Here is a 26,869-nt window from a genome sequence, read left to right as displayed (position 1 = left end):
AATAGTTTACTTTGGAGGGCAAACTTAATAGATTTCTCTTGTTACATAGTGTATTGAAATTGTGAAGAGTCATTTTGAAAGCTGTGGTTTATGGAAATTAATTCAACACTAGCCCTGCAGCAAATAATAGCTGAGCTTTATAAAAATAATTGAAAAATGTCTCTAAGGTCCTTTTTTTTCAGGTACTTAAAACTCTCTAGAAAAAACCCCCACCATTTCAGCTTGTTGTGTCTGTGGGGATATTTTTCAATTAAAGTACCTGTTTTATTTTATTCCTTCATCTCTAAAACCCACCGAAGTTTTCTGACCTTTGAAAACTTCTCTTGACATGCTCCGTAATTATATCTATTGTTATTTTTGTAAGGTGGCTTTGATGTTTAATCTGGATACTTCCCCTTGCTATGGTGAATTAGTTTTCATGGAGCGCTACCAAGAGGCGGTACGAGAAATGGCAAGAGTGGAGCACAATATTGAGAACCAAGTATCAGATGGCACTGGAGGCATCAGGAAATCTGGCAGTGGCCGTTCAACTCTGCAAGCTATTGGGAATGCAGCAGCAGCTGGTAAGGACAGGGCTTTGTGAGTTGTTCTCATAAAAGGTGAAGGAGAAGTGGAAAACAGGAGAAAGCAATGTAAATACTTCCAAAATAAGTAGTGTTTGTTCAGAAGACCATGTGCTGGTTCTTTGAGTCAAAAGGAGACTAAGGATGCTGAAACTCGCTGTTGATTCCAAATTAACTGTATCCATTCTATGGTGTTTGGTCCATGAAGCAGACCACCTATGGAATTATTTTCTATAAGCATTAAAAAATAGTTACCCATGAGAGGATCTGATATAATTGTGCTGTTTAATTAGTGATTGTGTATTTTGATGACACATGTAGGTATGGTATTTTATTCCATCTCGGATGTTACTGATAAATTGCTTGCAACTTCTGGAAGTCTTGCCCCTACTCTCCAAGAAAACTTCTGGATCAGGAACATCCAGCTGGAGCATACTGATCCTCTGCGGGAAGCCCTTGAGGACCTCAGTCCTTCAGCAATGGCAGCGTTTGACCTAGCTTGTACTCAGTGCCATCTTTGGAAGACGTGCAAACAACTTTTGGAGACGGCAGAAAGAAGACTGTACCACAGCCTGGAAACTCGGGGTGGGCTTTTGATTTTTGTATTTATCAATATGGGCCTGGGAACAGAAAGTTTCTCTCTCTGCTGCGTCGCTTGTGCTAACACGAGTTTTAATGAAATCTCATTTTGTACTTTCATGTTAGCTTCTCCTTTTCCCACTCCTAACTTTAACTTTGTCTACTTTTGCACAATGACTGTTCCAGGCCACCGACCTGACTTTGTCTTACTGCACTCTGAAGGTGTAAAAGGTTTCCCAGCAGTTCTCCAGCAAATAAGTAAAATTCTCAACTATTCCTGCACATCACAAGGTCAATCCAAGCCAGGTAGTATACTTTACTGATAAGGCTTTCTGCTGAAATGTGCTTAAATCAAATTTTTGCCTTCTGTTGCAATGGAAATTCGAACTTTCCACTTTTTAGCTTAACATTTAAAATAAAAAACAGAGGGGGGAGATGACCCAAGCTCAGTTCTGAATAAACTTTGAAATGCTTTGAATTTGTTGTATCATAATACAGTTTTGGTTCTGTGGGCCTTTTTCTATGCAAAACATACTTCTTTCTTTGTTACAGTTGCCGTTTCTTTCTCCCTCTTTGTAGAGTTCTCAGATGAGAAAATAGGGAGTCATTTTCGATGCAGTATTGTAGACCTTCTGCAAGCTTGCTACCCTACCTTGACTGAAGAAAGTATTACTAATGAAATTGTTTTATCACAAAATCTGGATCAAATCCTAAAAGCACTGACACGTGTTGAATGTTCTGTGGGTGAGTTATTTTTGTGATCACGAAGACTGATATATGGCTCTAAATTTTTGCTTTGACCTTTCCAGACAACAATAAATCTAGTAGTAATGCTCTTTGACATATGCATGAATATATATTTTAAAAATCATAAATGCAAAGTGTAAAATTTATCTGTAATTCTTATATTCTGGGCATTAGTTTTCAAAGCTAAAGTTCTGAACTTGTCAGAGAAGTTATTATTTGTCCTATTTCTCTTCAGTCCTAGCAAGGAATTCTTTAAGTGTATTTTAATACAGCAACTTATAGATAAATAGGTATACCCTTACTGTTCTTTGTTTGGTTGGTTTTTTTAATAAGAAAATGGAGATAAACTTATAAAACCTTTGTAATATCATAATACCTCTAATTTTCATAGAGCTTTCATAGAACTTTTCTGAAGAAGTCTTCCACAGTTGCTTTTTCTCACACCTCTCTTCACTATATAATGCTGGTGGTTTTTTTCCATTGTTTTTCTCCCATTCACCAAATTTCTAAATGGCTTTTTGGTATTTTAAAAATATTTAAAGAGCAAAAATTTAAGTGAGCTCTAAGAGCTAAATGTTGTGGAGCACAAGGACTGGTCAACGCTTATATTTTAAAATAAGTGTTAACAACACAGAACTAGATATATTTTGGGTCATGGTTACCAATTTAGATCAACTAAAGATTTGTTCTGCTGTGAAAACTTCTCTTGCTTTCAATTAAATTATAATGCCTGTACTGAGATCTATAACTGTGGAGAGAAAATTAGCCTAAAGCATTTCTCTCTCTTTCTCCCTAACCTCCCACCCCCCCTTCTTGACATTTAATCCTTAAATCTTGGATGTACATCTGTTCTCTTTAACTAGACTCTAAAGGGAGTCTTCTTGGCACCTTGATGGAGCAGGGCTCTCTCAAACCTGCAGAGCTGGAAAAGCACCTTGTTTGGAATCAAACACAGCTTCTGCTGAGAACTCTTGACCAACATGCCCAAACCGTGCCAGAGAGCAACACACAGACAAATTTTGTGAAGGCCTTCCTTGACTACATCACTACACTGGCTGCTGTTGTGCTACGAAGCCTGAATGCAGAGCTAGGTAAGAGGTTTCTACAGAAAAATCTGAGCTGAGGTGCGGGTACCTAGACTGGCCTGATTCTGGAAAGTAATTGTGCAAAAACTGTTCCTTGCCAAATGTGCCTACTACCTGTGCATAGTCAGATCTTTTGATTTCCACTGATTATTACATTTTTTCAAGTTTGTTTCTTAACATCTAGGACACCCACAGCTCAGATAAAAATAGCCGATGGCAGCAGGAAAATGAGAACAGATTCTTCACTCCATTTAGACAAAACAAACAACCCCTGACCTCCAAAAATTCTTAACACTGCCCTGTAAAGCGAGATTGATTTTCACGTGCAGTGGATCAGCATACTGTACACTTTACAGCTCCCTTAGAGGCAGCAAGTGCCCTTCTGCTCCACAGGGATAAGCAAAGAATGTGTAGAAGGCCATGGAGAGGTAACTAGGCAGAATTTTTTCATAGAATCAGCAGATGATGGTTGTCCATGAAAAGGAATGCACCATTAGCACTTAAAGCTGTCAGAAGAGCAGAACAACTCACTGTGCTAGGAGAAAAAATGCTTGTCTGTTTTTTAAAATTGACAGTAATTGAGCTGCACTACTGTAAAATACCACAGTACTGATTTCAGAGAATACCTTCCCAAGAGAATAAGGAGAAAGGGTGAAGATCCATTTACAGACATGCTGGTTTAGTTCAGACCACTGCCGTGCCAACTGTAACTTCTGCCTGGGCATGATTCAGTCCTCATCGACTAATTGCCAAAGCCAAAAACTGCACAATATTTAAGGGCTGGGTGAGTTTTGGGGAAATTTTATTGTACTGGAAGATAAAAGGTAACTTATAAGATTATGTTCAGAGTTACTTGACATAACTTGATAGAGGATACAAATGCTTTTTAGCAGTTGTGGCCAGGGTTTCACTCCTTTTGTAAAAGTAGCTGTACACGTGTGAGTTCCCTCTGCCTTTGCTAACTGACTTGAATAGAGCATGGTCTAACTAATCTATATCCAGAGACTCTTCAGAAACTAATTCTGCACATTTTCTACCTCTCACCAGAAGTACATTTTTGTGCAAGTTTGAAGTAGAGTTGCTAAACTCTTTGAATCTAGGTCTTGCTTAAAGGCCCTCCAAAGAATCTTCACTCTGCCTGTTTTGGTAATAGGTCCAGTAAAATGTGAACCAGTGGTGCCACATTTGAGAGGCATATCGTAATCACAAGTGCCTTGCAATTTACTCTGGATTTTACCACTCTAATATGAATTTAGACCTCTGTGAATTTATTCAAAGTGATTTCAGACTCAGGCTCTTAAAATTTGTGTTTCTAAAGTAAGAGTTGGTTAGTGTATTAAGCGAATGTATTTGTATTATAATAAATATTCTGATTTTTTTTAAGATATATCTTCAGAAGTTAAAGTGGGGAACCCTTTCATACTGTTGCAGCAGAGTCCATCTCAGCTACTTTCCCATCTTGTTTTTGAGAGGCAAGTTCATCCTGACAGGTTGGTGCTTTTCAGATAATATACTTCTGTAGATTATTTTGGTGTTCTTGACTTTGTACCTCAGACATGATTAAATTCTTCTCTGGCTACTTATCACAGGTAGTACAGGTACAGCCTGCTGTGTCCCGCCACCTCATCACTTGATGCTGCAGGGATTAGTGTGTAGGGAGGGGCTTAGTCACTGGCTTCTCCACCAACCTGAAGATTTTTTGACAGGGAAAACAGTGGCTCCATATTTTTAACAATTACTGTCTGTTGTGAAGTGAGGATGCATTTATGTGAATTTTTTTTTAACCGAATGTGTGACAATTCAGAGGAGTGCCCTTGCAGCTTAGCAATGTAATAAAATAAAATAGACCAGTAGGGCTTATTAAGAATACCAGGCACGACTCTTGCCCTGGTTTGCATTGGTAAAAGTCAATGTTTGAGGAGTAAGTTCCTTTTCTGTAAAGGAATGTCAGCATAAGCCCTGAGTTATGCTGTGCTCTATGCACTTTTTTCATACTGAGTAAAAATGGGATATGTAATCTTTCCCTGTATGTACCTGGGAAGAATATTAGGGGGCTTGTTTCTCAAAGCATTTAAAATATTTATGAAAATATATAAGTGTAAATTGTGCTGGGTAAGCCGGTTCTGTTTTCAATCCTACAGACTTTCTTCTCTCCTGGCTAAAGAAGAGTTGAACTTGAATGTGCAGCAGGTTATTGTTAACTGTTGCTGTGAACATCTGTCCTTGTGCAGTGCAAGGCAAAACAGCCAGGCAAAGTCTCTTCTGATGAACCTCAGCAACTTGGCACACCATTGTGCCTACCAGTGCCTGCCAGATGTTGAAATACCTATTCACAATTCTGCAGTGACCTCTGAGGATATCTCCACTCAGGCCCCGTCCTCTCTGAATGACTTGAGCCAGCACACACTGACTGCCTCTTCACTGGACTTTTTAAAGTCTCAGTCGAAGCTAATGGCCACAGTGGCATGTCTAAGTGCATCTAATATACAGAAAATTCACAAATCAAGTTTGTCTTGGATGGAGTTTCGGGGCAAACGGGAGGTGCCCTTAGGTTTGGAACAAATTTCCAAGGAGTGTGAGGCACTGTTGAAGAAGTTCCCAATATTGGAACGATTTTTTTTTGCTATGATTGAGCCCCTTCAGAATCAAGAGGAAGGTAACAGTTTGGCTACTGTATTCTCTGGCAAGATATACATATCTCTGGTTCTCCTAGGATTACATTCCACTACAGCTGTTAAAGTATTAGCAGAAGTCTTTGAACAAGCTCTCGCTGCAAAGGATTGGGACAGGGCTCTGAAGGTCTTGGATCTGTATAGTCAGGATGTGGAGGAAGTGGTCAATGTGAAGGATGCTGTGCTGAGCTGTGCAACTGCTGAAGGTAAGAAGGATTAAGTCAGACTTTTTTTACCTTCATCTTTTTTCTTTTTAACGAAGAATGCAGCCTGGATCAGGAGGTAGAAACTAAAGTAGTGGTCCTTGGGCAAATCCAGAGATGGAAATAGATCCTCTTCTTTCGTTCTGAATTTTCTTTCTCTGATGGCATACTTTCTGTTTTGCAAATGTGCAAATCCTGACCAATTTAGTACAAGAGAACTGCAGTGCATCTGTGGTGTTATTTTTATGTGAAGAGCTGAATACATCAGGAGACAGTGATCATTGTACTGTTAATGGAACATCTCTTACAGTAGTATCATTGTCATGCATGGATGTTGTGTCCTGTGAAAGGAGGTGCCTTTTGGAATCTGAATAGTAAGTATCCGATGCTAACTTTGGTTACTTCCCACGAATCTGATGCTTGGGATGACTCTTAACGTAAATTTTTCAACCCTGTACTGTTTTGGTGGTGTGATCCAGCAAGGCTAGGGATTTATTTTTATTTTCCAAATTATAGAAACTGAATTTCAAACTGGTGTTTTGTTTCCTCCACAGATAAGGATGGTTGGCAATACTTGTTCCCAGTAAAAAATGCCGTGTTGAGAAGTAGGCTGGCCCTGCGCTGTCTGGACAAATGGCCCCTTGATGCCTGTTTGGAAATCCTAGCTTATTGCATCTCTGACCAGGATGTAACCAATGAACTGAAAGCCAGTCTGCAGAGCAGGAAGAAAGAACTTCAGGTTTATCAAAAGGTACAAAGTCGTTGTTCAAGTAACCAGAGAGATGAAATAGGCAGCAGGAAGCTAATATGCTTGCCCTCTGAAAAGTTTTAGCCCTTCCTTTGTTTTAGATCATGATAGCTTTTCAAGTCTTTCATCCAAAACAGTTCATGTTAAGTAATGAAGTATCCAATTAACACTCAGCTTTTTCCTTTGTAACTGTCCCACTCTCCCATTAGCATTCAGGTCTGCAAATGTGATTAGATATAAACATTTATGTGAGTCTGCTTGTTTTGCAAAGCATTTGTTTTTTCATTCTATACAAATGCTACAGCCTCTATAAGCTTTCCATGGCAATTCATAATTTTATAAGAGACATGCAGATAGTGTACAAGACTAGTGGTCCAACCAATGAGTTTTACTGCAGTCAGTTCTTCTCACTGCAGGATAGTGCAGATACCCAAGTTGAGTCAGACAGGCTGACCTGGAGTTCAGCATGGACTGAGAAGCCAAACAGAGCAAAAAGAGGAATCATCCTTGCTGAGCTCTGTCTAGTGGGGGTTCTGCTGACAGCTCAATTGTCTCTCTGTTAGTACCAGCAATGTCTGCAGTGTATGTGTACTTTTACATCCATATTTATTGCCATATAATCTTTGAAAAAACTTTGCTTATAAATGTGCTTTGTAGACTCATGCCTCCGAGACAAATGCATAGTTTTTTTGGAGTGCAAGGGCATTTCATTATCCCTGAAAAGGCTTAAGATCATTGTGGGTCTCCTTTTTGACTTTTTCTTTCTGTGAAGCAGCTCTTGAAGTGATCAGCTCAGCTGTTTTCATAGACTATTGATTGCTGTAGATTAAGCTTTTAAAATTTGTGCTACTCTAATATTAATTTTTCAGATTTTGAATGTGCAAAATGAACCACTGTGGAGTGATTGGCAGGATCTGAAAAAAGCCTGCAGTGATGACCCCCAGACTGTCATGAATATCATTCTGAAAGCAAAGGTTAGGCATCATTAAGTGAATTTTTTTGGATTAGAATACATTAAACTTTGAGTAGATGAATTAATTGAAATAGCATCTTAAAAAATGGATCAGTGGAGATTACCTTGGGAGGAAGGATTTCTTTACTCAGTTCTGTGCTGCAGAAACAAATGCAGATCTGTGTTTAATGTCAAGATTTACATGTACCTAATAATTCTTAAGTTATAACTCTTACTCTGAGATAAAACCTGTTCTTTCTTTTACAATTTGCAGATTTTAAAATAGTGTTACTATGGGCATAATACAGCCTTGATTATTAGGTAAATGCTAACACTGCAAATCTGGCTGGCTTTAAAAGTGTCTCTCTAAAAAACCAACTTGCTTACCATGAGATGAGAAGGTATTTTCAATGCAGGCTGTGGCTGACAAAATTGGCTATCATCTTCTCCCCCTTGTCAATGTAATTATTTACTTTCTGCATATGGTAGAGGAGTCTAAGCTACAGAATTTCTTGGAGTTGATCAGAACTCTGCGAGAAACAGCTGTATCAGGAAGGGCAGCGTTTGTCCTTTTATTTTTATTTTTTACTTTTTTTTTTTTTCCTTAATTCTTTAGGATTATGAGTTGTGTGAGGAGTGGGGACACTTGTATCCTGTCCCAAGAGAAGACTTGATCAGCCTGCACCATGAGCACCTTCTCCACTTACTGGAGATGGGAGACATGGAAAAAGCATTGCAGGTAATAGTAAGACTCTCTCAGCCTTATATCCACAGGTCAGATAAGTTGACAACTGTTTTCCCTGCCTTCTTTGTGTGTGTTTTCATGGTCTTTTTGGTTCCACCCTTAAGAGTGCTATTTGCTTAGATATGCTTTCAGGATCCTGGCTTTCCCCTGTTCTGCTTAAGTGAAAATTGAGCTCGGCAATCTAATTCTTGAACTTTATAGCTTAGTGTCACTTACAATGGATGTAAGTGGAAATACAAGGCTTCTTCTGTTTGAAAAATAATAATGAAATGTGTCTGTGCTGCTTAAGTAGAAGAACCAGGAGTGAAACTAATAACATGAATTTCTCAGTTGTGCTTCAGTGCCCAAATTAGTGAAATGTGAATTCTTTTGGTTTTAGTAATCATGAAGCTGTCACTTATAACAGAGTGTGTAAAATAAAGTGAATGCTCTCTCAGCCTACATAGCTTTGAAAATACTCTCGAAGCAAAGTGAAGACTTCTCATCACTGCTCCTTCTGTCCTATTCCTTGTGTAATTTTTTTATTCCTTTAATTTTAAAAGTATTTTGATTAATAAATGGAGAAAATAGGCAGTGAGTAGTCTATAAATGGATTTTTTAAGTCATCCTTATGTATATAAGACACTTGTACCAATTAATTTGCTTGCTGGAACATTGTAGGATAACAATGTGTCATGGACTGCCTTTATAAGGCTGCCTTCCAGGAATGTTATAGAGTTTCAATGTATTTTGTTTGCTTTTGTAGCTTTTACAAAGAATTGAAGACCCTGGTATTTGCCTTGCCATCAGTGAACAGTCCCTTGACCAGCATCCAAACTTGGCAGCCTCTCACTTCTTGGCTGATTACCTCACAGCTCACTTCTACGCGAGTTTGACAACAGCACGCCGCAATGAAATCCAGGCACTCTACATAGGATCCAAGGTGAGTAACACTCTTGCACTGTGGGATTAATGCCAGTATAGAATTGTATAAGTAATTTTATAATGCATAATATTGTCATAATATAAAAAGTCTGTAGGTATTACCAGAGCATTCTCACCATATCAGGTCTAAGGTCCTGAGTCTCAGGATCCAAAGGAAAGTTAGAGATGCCTTAAAACTTTTCTTCCCCTTCTCCATCTTTGCAGTTCTATATTATGAGGTGGTTCTAACTCCCAGTACGAACAGAGCAGTCTTGTGTTTGAGTTGTAGGGAGTAGAGGAACACACAGACTAAAAGAGGGTAGGGTGGAATAAAATAAAATTGTGGTGTTTATCAGAACAGTTGCTATCTTTGTCCCAAGTGAAGAAAAAAGTATCCTCAGCTTACTTTCTGTGTCAGTAACACCAAGTGTCCTACATATGCCACCTGTATGGTGTCTTTGACACTTCATGTTTCTCCTAAGTGCCTTCCAGAGGCAGACAGTATCACTCCTTTTTCTGGATGGCCATTGTCCTTGCAGGTTCTGTGCTCAGCCTGGGAATAGATGCATTAATCAGTACATTACCTTAGTTGAATGCTTTACATGTAAACAAAATATAGTGTAATGTCCGTTTTGGTGTAGGGACTACAAATAGCAACTCTCTCCAGTGTGTGCCACAACAGTATTCTGCTGGGCTTCCTGTGTCCTTACTTGTTCCTTTTGAAGACATTATTTAATTTGAAAAGTGTTCATATTAACTGTCTATCAAGAGGAGAATTGCTCTTATTTTCTCCTCTTAACACTTCTTCAAATGATGGAAGGATAAGGATTGGGCTAATATGCTTTTTATAAGCTTATTTTAGTAAGAAAATGTGCTCTACTCTGCTACAACATACTTGTCACAGGGTCACAAAAGGGTTTCTACTCTTCAATATCCTCTGAAATGAGGCAGTGTTTTAAAGAATAGAAAGTGGAAACTAAGTAATTTCTGCAAATCCACTCAGTAATTTATAACAGAAGTAGGAATGGGTCTGAGAAGTCCCACCTCCTTTTTTTTTGGCCTCCAGCTGTCATTCCATTCTCTGCATAAGCTACTGTGCTAGTTTCTTGTCAACACAGATTTGAAAGTGTATAATTTTGTCATACACTTTTTTCTTGTGTCTCAGGTGCTGCTGACTCTACCTGAGCTCTCCCGTGTTAACTACTTCCACCTCTCTTCAAGGCCACTGCTCATGCTGGAACAGCTCCTCATGAATATGAAGGTGGACTGGGTAGCTGTCGCTGTGCAGACACTGCATCAGCTCTTGGCTGGGCAGGAAATTGGTTTTACTGTAGAAGACATTAACAATTTGCTTTCCAAGTATGCAGAAAAAGCTCTCAACTTCCCTTTCACCTTAAAAGAAAAGAGATCAGGTGACTGCCTATCAGAATGCTGTTTTTCATTTTGGAAAGAAGGGCCAATATCCCCCAAGAATCATTTCAGCAGTCATGCCACAACATTTTTAGATGTGTGCCTCCAGTCTCCCTCTATCTCAGATCATGTTCTTCAAGTCTTTGCCTTTCTTGTAAACAGATATTTTCAAGGACCATCAGCTTCAAAAATTTCTTGGACTTTTCCTCTATTGCTCCTTCTTGGGGTTTTCTTTTATTGCATAATACTGATCAATTTTATTTTATTCCTGTTTAAAGTGAAGTCACTGATGACTTAAGCAGTTCTAAAACCTGCAGCCAACTGCATCTTCCCTCAAATAGAATGGGGATTGAATCTTCTGTAGTATTTTCTCCTACCACAGTCCTATTCTTTTTTCTCATATAGAAGACTTTTAAACTTGTAATTCTGTTTAACATTCTCAATATGGTTCTTCCTTCTGTTTTGCCAATCCCTTTTCATCCGGGTTGTCTTTGGTTCTCCTGCATTTGGCTCCTATTAAGGTTTTAGGGTTGGAACAGCAGAGGGTGCTGCAGATCCAGTCCAGTGCTTTAAATGTCACTGTATTAAAAATGATGTGTGTACCTATCTATATCTATTTACACCTACAGATATGGTACCAACTTGCATTATACCAATTTCCGAATGTTGACTTCATTTTGTGATTTAAAGATGGAGCTCTTTCTAATGTAAAAGCATCAGACTTATCTATCTCTTCCTGCCAAACGACCCATATATTTGAAAGTATGTACGTTCCTTCCACTGCAATGTGAAGCATTTTTTGCCATGAGGGTCTTGTGTCAACCAGTTGTTTTTACATCTGAGATTTATTCTCTGCTGCATTATTCCCGTACCTATCAGTAATCATTGCTTTGATAAAGATCCCTTTCTTTGTTTTTTAGGTAATTGAAATTTATATAGTTTTGCATTAATTGCTGTGGACTCATTTTCATGAAAACAGTAATTTTTAATTACATGAATAGTCTTGTTTTGTGCTGACATTCTTATGTACTCCTGTAAATGGATTCCTCTAATCTTAAAAGTAGGTAGATGTATTGGCCAGTATTGTCCTAATTTTTTTTTCCTTTCTTCCCTTTGACCTAGATTCTCTGGTACGTATCCAAGAAAGTCTCAATCAGGTATTGGAGTGTGAAGCATCATCTAAGTCGGGATCATCGGAACTATCTCCTGGCAGCTTTACTGGTAAGATAAAGACCTTGGTGCCCGTCATGGTTTAACCTCAGCAGCACCTAAGTATCACACAGCTGCTCACTCACTCCCCCCACCAGCCCCTTCACAAGTGGGATGTGAAGGAAAATTGGAAAAGAGTAAAACCTGTGGGTTGAGATAAGGACAATTTAATAACTGAAATCAAGTTAAATACAATAACAATAATGATGAAGATACTGATGATGAAAAGGGATATATGAAAGTGAGGAATAAAACCCAAGAAAAACAGGTGCTGCAAAATACAGTTGCCCACCACCCGCTGACCAGTGCCCAGCCCATTCCCCAGTAGCGATCAGCCCCTCCCAGCAAATTTTCCCTAGTTCATATACTGGGGATGTTGTTTTATGGTCCTTAAATTTAGTTTTTTTCTGTGACCTGAGGAAAATAGCACACCTTGTTTTTTCTGAGAGGCTCCACTCACAGTTCTTATACACAAATAAGTAGAAACTTAAGCAATTTAAGCCAAAACGACTGAAGAATATTTGTAGCTAGGAAGCAACCACAAATTCTTCTATGGGTTTTGTTCAGCATCTAATGCAAGAGGTGCTCTCTTTGTAAGAGGTGCAAAGTGTGTGCTCCTGGAGAAAGGCTAGCAGAGAATGTCCTCAGACCTCCAGGGCTGATCATTCTCAGCAAGTGATGGGCCTGAATTAGAACTGCACTGTGATATCCTGATCTACAGTTGAGGGTGTCTGAACTATTTCCTGATCTGTATCCTGAACTGAAGACTCTTCTTGCCTACATTAAGTGACAGCAGTGTCTTGGATTGGGCTGTGTACCTCTTCATTTTTTTTGTAGTGGTCAGCTTAATATCTGTGTGCTGTTACAAAACTTGAATGCATTGTTGTCCTTAAATGTTTATTTGCAATGTGGTATCTACTTGGAGGAGCATGCATTAGCTTTTGTGGAATGGACATTTTTGTTCTCTTTTGGTTTAGTATTCATGTACACAGAAGGTAGCTTGTAGGGCTGCAATGACATGTTGCGCTTTTTAATTAGCCTCTCATGTAACTGACTCATATCGTATAAACTAAAAGCTTCTAAACTTGATTCAGTGAGTATTTAATTGTCAGGGTCAAAGATGCCAAAGGCTTAAACTCTTGCCTGTCTGAACTGATTTCTTCACAGTAGATTGAAAAGACCAGAATAGGGAGGGATGTGCTGTTGCTAGCCGTACCACATCTCTCCTGAGATTACAAAGGAAACTCTCAGTCTTCAGGAATGTCAACTTCAGATTCTATTTTATGCTATATTGTTTTTAGGTATTAAATGACTATGGTGTTTTTTTCTTCCCCCTCTAAGTCCCTGCTTGTGATACAAGAACAGATGTTGATAAGTTGTCTTTTCTAATTGTTGTGGTAAAGGTCTCTTAATAAGTTTATACTCTTGCTTACCAGTATTGCAGCACTGTAAATTTACAGTCTTAGATTAAAGCGTATGTGTTGCTTACACAATGTTCCTCTGCCATCCCTAGCTGAAAGATAATGGTAGTCATCTTGTGAACCAGAAAGATCTTATAGCCTCAGTAAGTCTGTAGTGTTTTCTGGTACTCAAGACCCCGTCACACAGCTTAAATCCCATTCCATGCTTTTCATGGCCTGGCTCATTTTCAGGTGTAACCATATCTGCAAGTCCCAGAGACAGGAGTCTGCAGCAGAATTTGTTTCCTCAAGAATTTGTGCCTCCTGAGAAGCCACCACCAAAGCAGCAATGGATACCTGATGACACTGAAACGATATGTATGGTTTGCAAAACTGAACGCTTTACTATGGTAAGGTGCAAAAATAAAATACAGACAATCCTAGAACTGTGACCTTAATATGAACACTTCCTCATAATCTCTCTTAAGAGACACTGGCTAGTTTAAGTAAGGTTATCTGCATCACCATAGGCCTGATAAGATTACCAGTCCTTTGATATTTAACCTTTAGTTTCAATTTAGTGTAGCTGAGGAGACTGACAACAGTTAGGTCCTTTTAGAGTTCTGTGAAATGACAGAGCCTAAAGAGGATCTGGTCATCAGAGAGAAGACAACTGTGACATCTCAAAATGTGTAACAACAGCAGTATTAATATTTCAAAGGCTGTCTAGTTGACTGTGCTGGTTGGTAAGAAATACTGTGATCATCATATAATTCAGGTTACCAATATAGAAAATTAAATATTGCTGTTGGTTGCACTTTTCTAAAATGTACTCTTTCAGAGTATTTAGTCAACTGCATTGGTACTCTAAGGGAGAAGATTAATTTTTAATCTTGTAGGCAGTCTGTTATCTTCTACGCTTAGAAACAGTACGTTTTCTCAAAGTAGCTGTTGCTTCTGAATTTTGAAACTACTAAGATGGTGTCAGAAAAACAGTCTACAGCTTTCTAACTTTTCCAAGAGATGATCTGATTGTGATAAAAATTGGACAATTTAAATAATGGAAAGCCCAAGACTGCAGCAAATGTATTTTAAATACTGGCCTTTGGGTTTTAGTTTTTTTTCTTTGCCATGCCCTCTTCAGAAGGAATTGTAACAGGGAGAATCAATCACTCTGTAGTTCTGAAAAGCCTTATCCTGCATGGTGTTTCCTCTCTTCAAATGGAGTAAGTTTACTCATGAGTGGAGATAGATACAGGAGGAGACTTCAGTAAATTTTTTGTGGCTCATCCATAACCTCTTTTGCTTAGTTTAACAGGCGCCATCACTGCAGGCGCTGTGGGAGGCTGGTGTGCAGCTCTTGCTCCACCAAGAAAATGGCAGTAGAAGCTTGCAGAGAAAATCTGTCTCGTGTGTGTGATCAGTGCTATGGCTACTACAACAGAGAAGGTCTGCGTGGCTCGGTGCAAGACACAAGCCGGTGAGTCTTTCTGCTCTAGTTCTCCTCAGTTACATGTACACAGCAGAGTACGTGAGTGGAATGAGAGAGGCATAAGCATTTGGTTTATCTGGATAATATAATAACATCAGTTTTTTGGCCTCCAGCTTTTGGGATTTCCAGGTTTAATAGGTGTGGGAATGTTCCTTGCACCTCAGTTTACTTTTCACATTAGAAAGGACACTGGAGAGCAAGATAGTCTTGAATTCTTTAAGCATCAATTAATTATTAACTTAAGAATTGAATGCTTTGATGCAAAACATAGCGCATACTGCTACAGCGTGACAAAGGTTCTTGTGATATACTCCATTCCTGGATTAACACTGCATGTTGACAAACTCTACTGAACATATCAGTGTTTTAATGTTATTCCTTAATCCCTTGATTTTGACTCCTTGAACCCTTGGTGATTAAAAAGCAAGTTCGTGATTAGATAGGCTTTGAAACTGCCTTTATTAAAATGGACAGCTGTGATGACATATTTTCATGATGTGGTTGCTTTAAGCTGAGAATTGGACTGAAATTCGTTGTATGTAGGTCAGCTGCTGAGAAGTGCAACTGAAAAGAGTTTTACTCTCTGTGACCTTGAGCAGGCTTGACAAGGTCACAGAGTAAGATTTGCTCTTTCCAGCCACGCTTTCAGGTGCATTTCCTCTTTTCCTAGCAAGCCTGCAGATAGCAGAAACCACTATGGCAGTATCGGCCAGCTTCCTAGGAAAAGAGCAATACTGTGCAGATCTGAAGAGGAACCTGTGAAAAAACAAGGAGTCACTTCTAGTTGAACCAATTTGCATCAGAACAGTTGCCTATGCTGCCATATTAGGTCAGCAGAGCCTAACTGTGAGCTTGAATACCACCTGTCATGTTTTAATTCATTAATGCCTGGGGTTTTTAATATCACCATATTTGTGTTTGAAAAACCAGCTGCATCTTAAAGACAGAGACACAGATGACAAAGGCTTCATTTTAGCTCTGATGTATCCTGATACTGTGCAGTTCTCATTCTCAGTGTCTGCTTTGTTATGATGTGTGCAGCTATAGTACTATTCCTACAGAAGGTCATGAGAACCATTTACTTAGTGCAGTTGCAGAGGTGGGATCTTAGATTTCCAGACAGAAGGGGTAGTGGCAGGGCAGTGGGTTGGATAGGACAGGGAGGAATAGATGTTAGATTTTTACACAACAGTGTTCTGAAAAGGCTAGCCACAGTAATGTCTTTTAAAACTGTGTTTCCCCCAGTGTGCTGAAGTAGGCATGATGGTTCTTTCTGTCATTTTATTGCAGAAAAGAAGATCAGTACCAAGTGGAAGGTAAGGAATGGAGTAATGTTAAACCTCTGTTTTTTAAAGCTCCTCATTAGCAGTTAGAAACTGGAAGCTGATACACCTAGAAATATCTAGTTGCAGCTGAAGGGTGATCAAAACTTCAGTTACATAATATCACTGATGATTTTTGCATGTACAGGCTGAAAGGAACATTCCAAACTTCTGTAAATTGAGGTTTAGTGGAGATGTCTGAGCCAATATTGAATGTGTTAGATGGGTGTAAAAGAAAGGAACTGAAAAACAGCAATTGGAGTATGCACTTTGCATTCTAGAAACAGTCAGAGGCTGTGGATAGTAGGAATTAATATTTCACTACAGAGCTGTGCTGAGTGATTCTCTTTTTACAAACCATGACAGTACAATTCTGAATACTACTCAGTGTGCTGTACCCCATGCTGGCTGGACATAGCACAGAATGAGGCCCCTTTCATGGGTCTGGTTGTGTCCTGAGTTCCATGTCTTGTGCTGGTTGTGTGAATATAGTAATTTTTCTTTAATGTCTGTTTCCACATCTAATATGATAAAGTGTCAGGAATAATAACAACATTTAATTGACTTTTTCTCTGCCATACCAGAAGGTATTTACTGTATTTTTTCCTTGTTCTAGTGTTTGAGGTCATTCTGCAAAATTTTCCTACACTGATGTGAAATTCTGTCAGAACAAGATATAGTTATTTGAAGTTATAACAATGACATGAAACATGATGCAAAATCTGCACTCATGTGTGTGCTACAAAGCAAATGAGAATATTTTTCCTCACTTGTTCCTTTTTTAAGTATGATGGGCTATTTGAGCATTTTTTTCCCCTGCTGTTAATGGAAGTTTGCGTTACTGCTACCTTTGTTTCAAGACTGAAACAGCTAAAATGCAGGTTTTGAACTGTTGCTTCTGGTTAGATCTTTCTTTTAGCTTGCAGCATTTCTACACGTTACTGGACCTATATGATCCGTTCAATAAGAGTGAATAAGAACAATGTGGAAATCCTCAGATTTAAGAGGGAAAGTTTTATTTTGCCTTTCTGACTTATCTGATGCCATTGTGAAGAAGGCTTATCAAATGTTTTCAAGCCTGGTTTATTTTTGTTAATCCAGTTTCCTGTTCAGTTTAAAAATGGGTGGGGGGGATGCTGGCTTTTGGTTTGGGGCTTGTTTGTTTATTTTTATTCACCCTACAGTTTTAGAGTTACTCAACACTCTAAAAAGTTATGTGAAATCTAGGTCAGTAAATTTTGAGACTTCCTTTTTTTTTCCTTTTCTTTTTCCCCCAGAGGAAGTTGATCAGGGCAAGTTGGCGTTATTCACCATTTCTTGGCATTGTGTGATTGGCCATTGTTTTTTTGGAACCATGGTCATAAACTTAAGCATCAGAGGGCTTGTGCATTCTCACCTACATTCAGATGACTGACAGTATTTGATTTGAAGCTATTCTGGGTTATGAATTTCAAAACAGATATTTCCTTAATCTGCAGGAAAGAAAATGACTTTTCACAGAAATTAAATGTCTTGAATCATTTGGTCAAAACTCCAATTTTCTGCAGTACTGTTTTATATGAAAATCTAACATTAGAAGTTAGATCATCTTCTCACAATCTTTTGGCTTAAAGCTCCTGGACTGTATGTTCAAATAACCTGAATTATAGAAGATAGAAGCAGTTTTAAGTCAATTTAGCCTGTTTTTCTGTTTCCCTTTTGAGCCAAAAGCCACAGCTCTCATATTTCCACTTGCCTCCTCAGAAATATTTAATGAGTTGTCTGAGGGAAGGCTAAAGAGTGGAGTTTCCTGTGCTTGATGCCCAGTAGGATAAGAGTTGGATAATCATTTGAAGATGTGTTACTGGAACCAGGTTTTGGTAACGGTTACAATAAGTTTAGGTACAATTTGACAGCCTGCTGAGGAATGGAAATATTTCTGTAATCTGTGTGCTGGACATATGATGCTGGTAGGAAGTGACACAATGAGAGGATTATAGACAGCAGTTGCAGGACGGTGTAGGAATACTCTGTGTTATGTGTCCTTAGCCAGGTTTCTTGCTTCTTGTACAAGGATTTTACCTGGTGTTTTCTTTTTTGCTGCAGAAACTTCTAATAATGAATATTCCACAGTGGTGCGAACACCCAAGGCAACTGAGCTTGAATGGATTTTTTCCCTGAATGAAGAGGAGAATGAAATTGTACGCAGTGAATTTTATTATGAACAGGTGAGAAAGAGAATGCAGTATAAGCAGTTCCCTGGAGAACTACCTCGATACCTATATTTGTCTGTCTTTCCTCAAATTGTCAGGCTCCCAGCTCTTCCTTGTGCATTGCCATCCTTAGCCTGCACAGTGACAGCATAGTGTGTGGCCACCAACTGATAGAACACTGCTGCAAGTTGTCCCAGGGGCTCACTAATCCTGAGGTGGATGCTGGTCTCCTTATGGACGTCATGAAACAATTGCTCTTCAGTGCCAAAATGATGTTTGTAAAAGCTGGAAGGAGCCAGGATCTAGCTCTCTGTGACAGGTGACTTAATCAGGTGTTCACTAGGATACATTGAGATACTGTTGAGAGCGTTATCCTTTTTCACTGGGAGTGGAGGGTGGGAGGGTTGTTTTGTGTTTGTACTGTGGACATTTTAAACAGGAAGTTCATAATGTAATAATAATATAAGAGTTCAAATAGTAGAAGTTCAAGTAATATGACCACTTATTAATTACTGAGGAAATTCTCTGACTAGGAAGAAATGATTCACAGAGGCTAAGGTAAATATTTCACTTCTGATATTGTGTATCTGCTTTCAATCTATATTTTAATACAGGATTTTAAACCTGTGCTTCCTATGAATGAATATTTTACACTTCTTCAAGTTTTGTCCTACAGAACTTGAGGTGGCAGGTGTAATATATAAATTTCACATGTACTGTTTTGATTTGGCAAGATAGAGATGGTGTCTGCAATTAGCATGTTACACTGAACATGGCAAAAAAACCCCAAACAATACCAAGTGGTTCGAATGGCATAGTATGATGGATAGAGAAACCTGATACACTGGTGATTAGGAACCACTGTTCTAAGAGATGTCATTGACATAAAGTTCTTTACTGTATGATAATAGTGAAAGTGTATGTATTTGTTTAACCTCTAGCTACATCAGCAAAGTGGATGTGTTGAATATTTTGGTTGCTGCTGCCTACCGTCCTATACCGTCTTTGGATCAGATTCTTCTCCCAGCAGCAGTAACAAGATTAAGAAATCAGCTTCTGGAAGCAGAGTACTATCAACTAGCTGTAGAGGTAATGCCAATGGAGGGATGTCAGTGTTAATGCCTCTGTACTGGCTTCTGTTTTTCAACCTCCTGAATTCAGATGGATGTGGTGTGTGAATGGACAATATTTAAACAGTTACAAACTGAGATTAAGTTTGTAGACAAGGAAGAAATAATTATCTGGACATGAGAAAAAATTTCTGAGAAGGAAAAATCCTGCTGTGGAACAGGCTGCAGTACCTTGCTTCCTGGTACAGTTAAGGTTGGAATGGACTAACTGCAAGAAAGTCATTAAATGGAGGAATTTTGCATCCAGTAGAAGGGATGAGACATCCTTTGTGGCAGGACTTTATCTGAAGCTTGTATGTTTGATTTGATTTGTAATCCCACATCAGACAAAAGTAAGGCACCTTTCCTGAGTGTTTACTTGGAAATCAGCAATGTTGACAAATCAGTGCATCGGAGCTCATCTGGTGTAGGTTATCATATTCTATCTTCCTCCTGCTTCCAGGATTTTACAATCCTGTATGATGGCACTGCGATTTGTTAAGTACAGTATTACGATACTACAAACAGGATTATGATTTTTTAAGGGGTAATAAACAGATGACCTATATGAATAAAAAATATTAATAAATAGATGACCTATATGAATAAAAATTGCTCATGTTTAAAAGCAGCTGGTCTACTGAAGAAAATCAGGAATAAATTTTATCAGCAAAGTTGTATGAAATAAAAAATATCCTGGTGGTTCGTGAAGCATCTTCTGTTGCTTTTTTTAAAACCACAAACCTGATGAATTCTGCTCTGTAAAAATCATCTGCTTTAGAAAAGCACATGTGAAAATGTCATGTTTTAACTGACAAACTGAAATTCCCAGATAAACAGTAGTTTAAACTTGTGCGATAAAAAATACTTCCACATTTGGAGATCATGGGTGTTTTGGTAGTTGGCCTTTTGTGTCAGTAATATGGTAATAATCAGCATGAGTTTTTCATGTGTTTTTTTAGTTGTTGTTTGTTTTTAATGGGAAATGCACTCTAAGAAGTGAAAGGTCGCAATCACAGACTGTATGATAAGCCAGTTTTCCTATTTTCTGTGCTGGGACTGTGTTGCATTACATTTTTACATCACTTGCAATAACAAATTATTTTGATTTTAGGTTTCTACAAAATCTGGATTGGATCCAGGTGGAGCATGGCATGCCTGGGGCATGGCTTGCCTTAAAGCTGGAAATTTAAGTTCAGCAAGAGAGAAGTTTAACCGATGTTTAAAGCCACCTATGGACCTAAACCAGCTGAACTATGGTTCAAGGCTTGTCCAGGATGTGATACAGTACCTGGAGGCCACAGTGAAGCCGATACTCATTGCAGTAAGAATCTCCTGTCTGCTCTGAAGGGCTATAGCAAAGCCAAGTAATGATGTTTTAATACACAGCTTATAGCAATGCATGTTGCAATGTCAGGTGTTAAGGTTTTTTTTTTCCTTCTTTGTCATGATTGCATATTGCAAACTGAATATTTTTGAAAAATTTGTTAGGTGTTTCATCACAGGATTTGATAGTAATTTGGGGCATACTTTGTGGAGGGGAAAGAAGCTGTACTGCTTAACATGTTATTACTACAGTTTGAGGAAGCTGCACTCAATCTCTGCAACATATTGTGATTCTACAATGATGCAGTTTTTCTACTGAAACTCTGATAACTTTGCAGGAATCCAAAGGAGAATTTCAAGTGCTGTCCACTCTTCTTTTTTCACGAAAAAACACAATTACATGGTTTGGAATTAGCTCTGGAAGTCCGGATTAGGGACCAAAAAATTACTTTTAGGGTCTAAATAACTGCAGAATCATAATGATTAAAGACCACTTAGTAGTACATATTTTAGGAGAATGAAAAAGCCAGTTTGAACTAGGCTATTAAGTAGCTGTAGGCAGTGGAATTGTGTTTAAATAAGCCTTCTGCTTGTCCTTGGAAACAGCCATGCTGGCTACAGCAACATTCAGCACCTCTGTTGATAGCAGGGTTCCAATGTAGTGTTTATGAAAAGCATTACTGGATTCTCATCGCTCTAAAATGATACATATTTTAAAAACAACAATAACAGAAATGCTTTAGGGCTGAGTAACAAGACCTAACTGAGAAGAAAATTTTCCTCTTACCACTTGTCATTGATTCTCTGTGTTAATGGCAGGATGATGATTACTTTGCCACATTGAGGGAACTTGAAGCAACACTGAGAACAAGAAGTCTGTCTCTGGAGATGATGTGTGAGGGAAGATTCAACACAACAGCTACTATCAGGAGTGCTTGTTCTATTTACATAGTTATGGCACTAATCTGGCGATAATAAGCTTTTATATGAGGCATGACTGTATGAGAGAAGCACTGCTTCATTTGTTAAATAAGGTGAGTAATTTAATTTACCATCACTGAAACTGAAAATTGAAGAATGGTAATGAGCATCATGTAGTGTTCTGGGTAGTTTTCTGTACAGGAGTTTTCTGAGGTCCTGAATGTTGTTATACAAACTATCGGTGACTGACAGTTCAGTCACATGAAAAAACAACTTTATATCTTGTGTTTAATCTCTTTCCACATTGTGTTGAAACAGGAGTTCTAGAGGGAGATTTTTTTTTTTTTTTTTGGTTTTTTGTCGGGACTTTTGAGAAAACTCTGCTTCTTTTTTTTTTCATAGATTCTGCATCAACAGCACTTGTCTTTTTTTTTTCTAAAAAGCTGAAAACATGGGGCTGTTGTCATGTAGTTCAGAGAACATGGAAAATTCACCTTTTAAATATGTCCTTTAATAAGTCCAGTTTGAACTTGTTTTTAAAAAAATTGCCTATTTTGCAATGGGTGACATAATTTCACTGGTTAAGTAGTAAACTTAGAAAATTCTGTAGACATACAATTTGATGGGTAAGTTTTGGGCAAGGAAACTGGTAGTGACATGCAAACTAGAGAGCAGAGTTTGTTACCCTGAAGCTGTAAGGTACTGAGCTTCTGATGAAACATTTTGCATTGGTTGGAAACATTTTATTGTATACGGTATCTTATTCTGAGATTTAAAACAAAAAAATCAAAAAAATTTCATATCAAGTCTTTAAAACATATATACAGGCCATGTTGACACATATTAATGTTACTATGGAAAGAAGCGCATGTGAGGCTGCATTTGCGAGACCAAAGTCAAGAACAAGGAACTAAATACCCCCTCAGTCACTACTTGTGGGGTTTCATCTTGGACTACTGTGCCAGTCGTGGGTTCTGAAGTACAAAACAGACACTGTCAACGTGGAGCAAGTCCAGTGGAAGGCCACCAAGGCTGGGGGCCTGAAGCACATGATGTAAGAGAGTGATAGAGCCAGGTTCTCCGTGGGGAAGAAGAGGAGGCAAGAGGAGATCTGTGTGCTGTTTTCGCTACCAAGTGGGTGATTAGAGGGAAAATAGAGCCATGCTTATTCACACGCGTCCAGTAAAAGGGTAAGAGACAGTGGACACGTCTGAAGCAAGGAAGTTCCAACTGGATTAAAGAAAGTTTTGAGGTTTTTTTCGGTGCGTGTATTTAGGCATGGGAACTGGGATGCAAAGGCTGTTGAATCACCCTACTTTGTCATACTCGAACTTACTGGACGGGTCCAAGAACATTGACCTAACTTGGAAGTCATTCTTTGAGTGGTGTTTTGAACAAAATGACCTTGAGAGACTCCTTTCAATATAATTAGTTATTAATTTTATGATCTCTGTCATTAATACTCCTTTATGTTACATAGGGAAATAAGCTACAGGGCTACACTTCAAGCTAGCCTTTGTTTGTGTAGGAATCCCATCAGAAGTGTTTATTGAAGGGATTCATTCCAAGTTATGAAAGTGGAAAACTGCATATGCTGAGAACTGCTGGAAACCATTGATCCAGGATTGAGAGCTGGGGGTTTACTTGATTGCAGCCTGCAAACACTTGCAAAGAAGAACTATTACCATATCCTGTATGAGCTGCAACAGTTCATGAAGGTAAGTGAGGGACAGTGCCATCTTTTTCAGTGAAATTGAATGCTGTCAGACTTTGGGCCATTACTTTGGTGTAATCTCTGTGTTGGACAAGTATATTTTGGTACTTTAGAGTCCTAAAAAAACAGATAGAAGGCTGAGCCTCACTGAAGCTGACCTGCTTTTGTGTCATAGATCTGACACATTGCAGTAACTTAACTGTGCTTAAAGAAACAGAGCATTACCTGCTTTGTGTGAGCGCTTTAGTACAGACAATGATTACTTTGGTCCATCTGATCTGCAGTACATTTCTTCTAGGATCATGTCCGTGCTGCCATGACCTGCATTAGATTTTTCACTCTGAGCAAAGTCTTACACTGAACTGGGGGAAACAGACGTGGCTTCTAAAGATCAAGGACCACCTCAAGTCTACCTGCAGGAGGTCTCAAGAGTTCAGGAAGGAAAAAAATGGCATTCACTTTTCGGAAGAAAATGTCTGCTACAGATTGTGTCGAGGTATCTATAAGCAAAAAGTTGAGTTGTAGGAGAGGGGAAATTCAGGTTTAGACTCTTTTTTTTTATTGGTTGCATTTAAGTTGGCTTTAGCTAACGTGTGCTGGTTGTGCCTGCCCCAAATCTGACTTTTTGTAGTTATAAGTATAGGATTCCCATCACTTTTTCCCCAACAACCCAACCCAGGAGGTTGTTGATTGTTTCTACTAAAAATATGTTTGTGTATCAGATTATCTTCCTTTAATTAAAAAACCAAAACCCTACAGTGCATAGACAATTATACATTAATCTACAAGTTTTTTTCTTTTTCTCTTCCTTTCCTCTCCAAAAAGCAAGCAGCTTATGGGCTTCGGTGTCTACTGGAGTTAACTCACAACATTCAACTATGCAGAAGTTATAGGTGCTAGAGATAATAGAATCCTGTATTCAAAAATCAAAGTGTAAATTTAGCCAAATCTCTCATGTACTTGGGTTTTATATCTTGGTTTCCTTAGGGCTTTTTTCTTTCTTTTTTAGGCTAAACACAAACTTGTGGGGAAGTGTGAAATGAAAAAGGGGTGTGGATATTATTTGGAATCCAGTTCTCTGGCTCACTTCTTTGAAATAATGTGAACAATTGCTTAACTCAGCTTGTCATGCGTGTTAAGACACCAGATCTGAAAGGCAATCTCATTGCTGCAGACTTGGCTGCACAAAAGACAAAGTCAAAAATAACTAAAATAATTCTTTGTATCTTCTTTTGAAATTTCTTGAAAAATAGTGAGTTCACATAAATAATAGTTGACGCTTTCTCTATTGCAAATAAGTCAGAATTTTCTCACTCTCTAGGACATCAATACAGTTGATCTGCAGATGGAAGTAACAAAATTCCTGCATCAGTGTGAGAGCTCAGAACATCTCAAATGACAGGTTCCTCCTTGCCCACACTCTTTGGAAACAATACATGAAATGGATGTTGCTTGCAAGGTACTTACTGCTATTTTAAAGACAGCTCTATTTTCCATCAACAATACTAACTTGATATGAGGGTTGAAGCATTTGATGGCTGGGGCAGCCAGTTGTGTTTTCATGGGCAGGTTACTTATGCATGCATGCAACCCATCATTTATGAAAAGTTCATGATTTTCCTCAAAGTAGCAGAGAACATGAGAACTTGGCTGCATCCCTCCTCAAAATTCCAGTTTTCAGAGGCGAGGATCCCAAATACAACTAGTAATATGCCTTTTGACTATGCATCCTATTGTGTTCTGAAGCAAGGCAAATACGCTGCTATTCTAACCATTCTTAACTTCAGCTCATCTCCATCTCTAAGTGCCTAATATCCCCACAGGGAATCATCAATCAGTGTGTGTGACAATAGACCCTATATTTGCTGTACTTGTTGGGATGGTGCTGTTTCCGTTGAAGTAATGCATGTCTTTTGACCTCTGGGCAAAATCTGAATTTGCATTATATTATTTAACTGTATGTAATGGAAAAGGCATGTGCATCCCCAGACTTGTCTGTGCTCTCTTTGCAGGTCATATTGGAAGGCAAAAACATTGAGGAGGGGTTTGGGATTGCATTTAGAGTTCTCCAGGTATGGAAAAGCTTGATATAACAAGCTTTTATTACAAAGTAACTCCTGCAAGTAGCAATTGTTTAAACAAAAGCCCTTTTTTTTTTTTTCCCAAAATGTATTTTAAACCCCAACATGAAAAACTTCTTGTGAAGAAAAGTCACAAGTCCAAGTTTTATATGTCCATGTATTTGGAGGAAACTTGGTAAGGAGATTAAGATGCTGCTTCAGTAAGATGTGTCCAAACTAATTGGGTCCTACAAAGGAATTAAGTACAGCTTTTCCTTTGCTGTGCACCTTGTTCAGTGCCTTAACGCTGGCAAACCACAGTCATAGATGTGTGTGGGGAGCTCTGACATAGTAGCTCTCTGCAGTTCATGAGAGCCATGCAAAGACACAATGAGTACATAAGGCCAGGGCTATCCCTGTACTATTGTCCTGATTTGAGACAGCAAAGCAGATTAACTGGAAACTCTCTGGGGACCTCTCTTTCCTCATGTCTGGGTAGAAGTTGAGGTACTTATCAGTCAGCATAGCTCATGAGCCTCCTAAGTCTTCAGAGTGTTTTTATCCATATGGTAAGATGGTAGAGGAGGGCCACTTTTGGACAGAGGTGGCACACGGAAAGAGTATTTATGGATGTGGCAGGCCCTACTCCTTCTTTCAGGTCACAATGTACAAGGCAGAACACCTGTTTGTAGCGAGATGAAGAGCCTTAGAAAAATAGCACTTCTTAGCAGCAGCAGTCACTACTCCCCAGTAAAAACGGAGCGGCAAATCTAGCTGCCCGGCATAGCTTCTGTTTCCATCCTTTTTTTCTTGCCTTAATCATGGCAGGACCTGTCTGCAATTTTTATCATCTCTTCCTTCATATGGGAGCTGGTCAGTTCATATGTACAATGGTCAGTTGCCTCCTGTTTCTTGGAGTACACAAAGGGTGACTGCTGGTCAGTGGCTGGAGAAATGTAGTGGGAGCATACTAAATGAGGGAGAGGTGGGTAGGGACCTAGGAAAGATCTTTTGCCAGAAGAAATAAAACTGATTTTTTTCCACCCTGAAAAGGAAGTGTTAACAGTGCTCTTGTTCTTAAGCAAAATTGATTTTTACCAGCCTGGTTATAGAAAACCTTTCAGCCAACCCTGAGCGTTAGTGACTGGAAGACCAGAGGCTCCCAAAACAGCTTTGACTTTTTGGAGCATGGTGTGCTATTTTGTCTTTAGGAGAGATTGTCTCAGTTGTATAGACTCTCTGTGAGAAAACCTGCTGAGAACATGAAACATTAAACATGTTGCTCCAATATTCCAACTACCTCTAGGACTTCCAGCTGGAGGCTACAGAAGTGTACAGCAAAGTGGCCAAGCAGCTGGTGAAGCAGCAGAAGTACAGTGAGATCCGGCAGCTCCTGAAGTGTGTCAATGAGTCTGGAGTGGCAGCAAAAAATGATGGGGATAACATTATCCTGAACTGTCTAAATGAGTTCAAGAACATTCCCGCTGAGGTAATTCCATTCTGGATTGTGTCCCTTT

The 26,869-nt window shown here is 38.9% G+C and overlaps 1 protein-coding gene across 1 annotated transcript in view; it reads left to right on the top strand.

The window, feature by feature from the left end:
• ZFYVE26 (zinc finger FYVE-type containing 26) overlaps positions 1–26,869 on the top strand; it is a 48,181-nt gene that overhangs the window by 17,052 nt on the left and 4,260 nt on the right. Inside the window, 33 exon segments of the mRNA XM_032690299.1 lie at positions 365–563; positions 885–1,148; positions 1,329–1,448; positions 1,722–1,886; positions 2,753–2,980; positions 4,359–4,464; positions 5,116–5,852; positions 6,404–6,600; positions 7,467–7,571; positions 8,166–8,288; positions 9,040–9,216; positions 10,363–10,609; positions 11,730–11,828; positions 13,469–13,626; positions 14,527–14,696; positions 15,999–16,024; positions 18,116–18,237; positions 18,321–18,541; positions 19,164–19,311; positions 20,446–20,655; positions 21,477–21,552; positions 21,555–21,691; positions 23,107–23,174; positions 23,176–23,296; positions 23,591–23,634; positions 23,636–23,665; positions 23,667–23,717; positions 23,719–23,788; positions 24,614–24,674; positions 24,677–24,725; positions 24,727–24,751; positions 25,305–25,364; positions 26,659–26,841. Of these exon segments, the coding sequence (XP_032546190.1) occupies positions 365–563; positions 885–1,148; positions 1,329–1,448; positions 1,722–1,886; positions 2,753–2,980; positions 4,359–4,464; positions 5,116–5,852; positions 6,404–6,600; positions 7,467–7,571; positions 8,166–8,288; positions 9,040–9,216; positions 10,363–10,609; positions 11,730–11,828; positions 13,469–13,626; positions 14,527–14,696; positions 15,999–16,024; positions 18,116–18,237; positions 18,321–18,541; positions 19,164–19,311; positions 20,446–20,655; positions 21,477–21,552; positions 21,555–21,691; positions 23,107–23,174; positions 23,176–23,296; positions 23,591–23,634; positions 23,636–23,665; positions 23,667–23,717; positions 23,719–23,788; positions 24,614–24,674; positions 24,677–24,725; positions 24,727–24,751; positions 25,305–25,364; positions 26,659–26,841 (4,797 nt within the window).

The sequence above is a fragment of the Chiroxiphia lanceolata genome, chromosome 6 (assembly GCF_009829145.1).
Source record: "Chiroxiphia lanceolata isolate bChiLan1 chromosome 6, bChiLan1.pri, whole genome shotgun sequence".
Lineage (NCBI taxonomy): Eukaryota > Metazoa > Chordata > Aves > Passeriformes > Pipridae > Chiroxiphia > Chiroxiphia lanceolata.
The sequence above is the reverse complement of the archived record's forward strand: the minus strand, read 5'-3'. Positions and strand labels throughout refer to the sequence as shown.